The sequence below is a fragment of the Echinococcus granulosus genome (assembly GCF_000524195.1).
Source record: "Echinococcus granulosus chromosome Unknown EG_S00004, whole genome shotgun sequence".
Taxonomy (NCBI): domain Eukaryota; kingdom Metazoa; phylum Platyhelminthes; class Cestoda; order Cyclophyllidea; family Taeniidae; genus Echinococcus; species Echinococcus granulosus.
The window spans coordinates 2,249,854-2,251,391 of record NW_020170384.1 but is presented as its reverse complement, the minus strand read 5'-3'; the positions used below and the strand labels follow the sequence as shown (position 1 = coordinate 2,251,391).

Here is a 1,538-nt window from a genome sequence, read left to right as displayed (position 1 = left end):
ACTGCAATGGACGGAGGTGGTCAGAGCAGGCACGCTTTCCGGCGGCGGTTCAGAGAAGTTCTGACGAGTCTGATGTTGCACTACTACAGGTGCCGCAGCAGCACCGGCTTCGGTGGCACCAGCAGCGGTGGAAGCGAGAGCAGCACAGCGCAACTGTGCAAAATGCGTCAGTTCGTAGCGGAAGAGCTCCTCATGACAGCGAATGAAACCGGCGATGGTGAGGGTGATGACAGGAGTGACAGACATCTCCACATCCGGATCGTAGTCCGCCTGACGCAGGATGTTGGGCGCGAACACACTGGCCAAATTCTCCACTGTCATCCGGTTCTCCTCGCTGTGCTCCGCCACCTTTCAATGAGCAACATCCAAAAGACACCTCGTAAGATATCGCCCACTCACTCTAACCTCCCCATCCATCCTACCTGATGCTGCACCTACCCAAGAACCAAGCATTGTGACAGCACACACTCCACACAACCATGCATATCTATCCCATTCTCCTGCCTCAAAACTAAAGCCTGACATCTGACGATAACAAGGCCATGCTTCCGGCACACTAGCAACCAGTCATTGCAGCAATTCCACAAGGGCATCTACTTGCGCAGAGCATGGGAACTCAGTCAGACGCCTCCCATTCCATCGTGGCTGCACAACTCTTGACAAATGCACCTCCACCAAACAAACTCACAGCAACACATACTCTCCACACTTCCCCACACCCCACACCACCCACCTACTTTGAATAGATACGCCATCCTGACGACAGGCACTTCATCCACTGCTACGCACTAAGCCTGTCCCACTACTTCCACTACTCGTTTGCACACATCTCCACTCCAAATTGGACAACTCCACACACTTTCAATCAACACGCCACCTTGGCAACAACTCCACCCGGTCATTTCGCCTACGCCTACGCACACACCCACACTCACACCAACGCCCACATCCCCAATTCCCCCATGTTCACTCGCATCTGCAGAACACTTCAACCACACCATGCCATTGGAACACTTGACCACAGTAAACCATTCCAACTGTGTCAGCCTGCACCAGACACTCCTCTACACCTCACCGACCACCTACCTCATCATCCTTCCCACCCTACACAAATCAGTATACACATGCAATGCTCCATTCTGCACGCCTGATCAGCATATCATCTGTTCGCAAATTCCACAACAGACCAAGTTCTTCGTGTCAACGTTGAACACGGTCATTCACCCACATTTGTACCCTCTCACCACGTACTGGTGAGTTAAGGGAACGTTTGGGCAAAGGAAGCCAGATATTCACAGAATCGCATCAATATGTGCAATGAAACCAGTGTAGATCATTGCCCTGCGGAATCACTGAAACGAGCGCAAAACCAGTGGAAGCCTGTGGATCCACCACCAATACGGGTAACGAAGCTAAGCAGGATGTTTTGGGAGTAGTTTAGCCGTGCTAACAAATCCATCCACGTCGGGGTTATCCAGACACTATTTAAACACTGAGACGATTGCGTGAATGTAATAGAGGGCTGTGTCGAAAAATTG

The 1,538-nt window shown here is 51.6% G+C and overlaps 1 protein-coding gene across 1 annotated transcript in view; it reads right to left on the bottom strand. All coding sequences in view use genetic code 11, as the record gives it.

Annotated features, from left to right (window-relative positions):
* Positions 1-1,001, bottom strand: part of EGR_01207 (rho gtpase activating protein) — a gene marked incomplete at both ends in the record, with an annotated part of 1,239 nt that extends 238 nt beyond the window's left edge. The window contains 2 exons of the mRNA XM_024490456.1: positions 3-348; positions 936-1,001. Coding sequence (XP_024355275.1) covers positions 3-348; positions 936-1,001 — 412 coding nt within the window. The remainder of the gene's footprint in view (positions 1-2; positions 349-935) is intronic.
* Between the last annotated feature and the right edge of the window lie 537 nt (positions 1,002-1,538).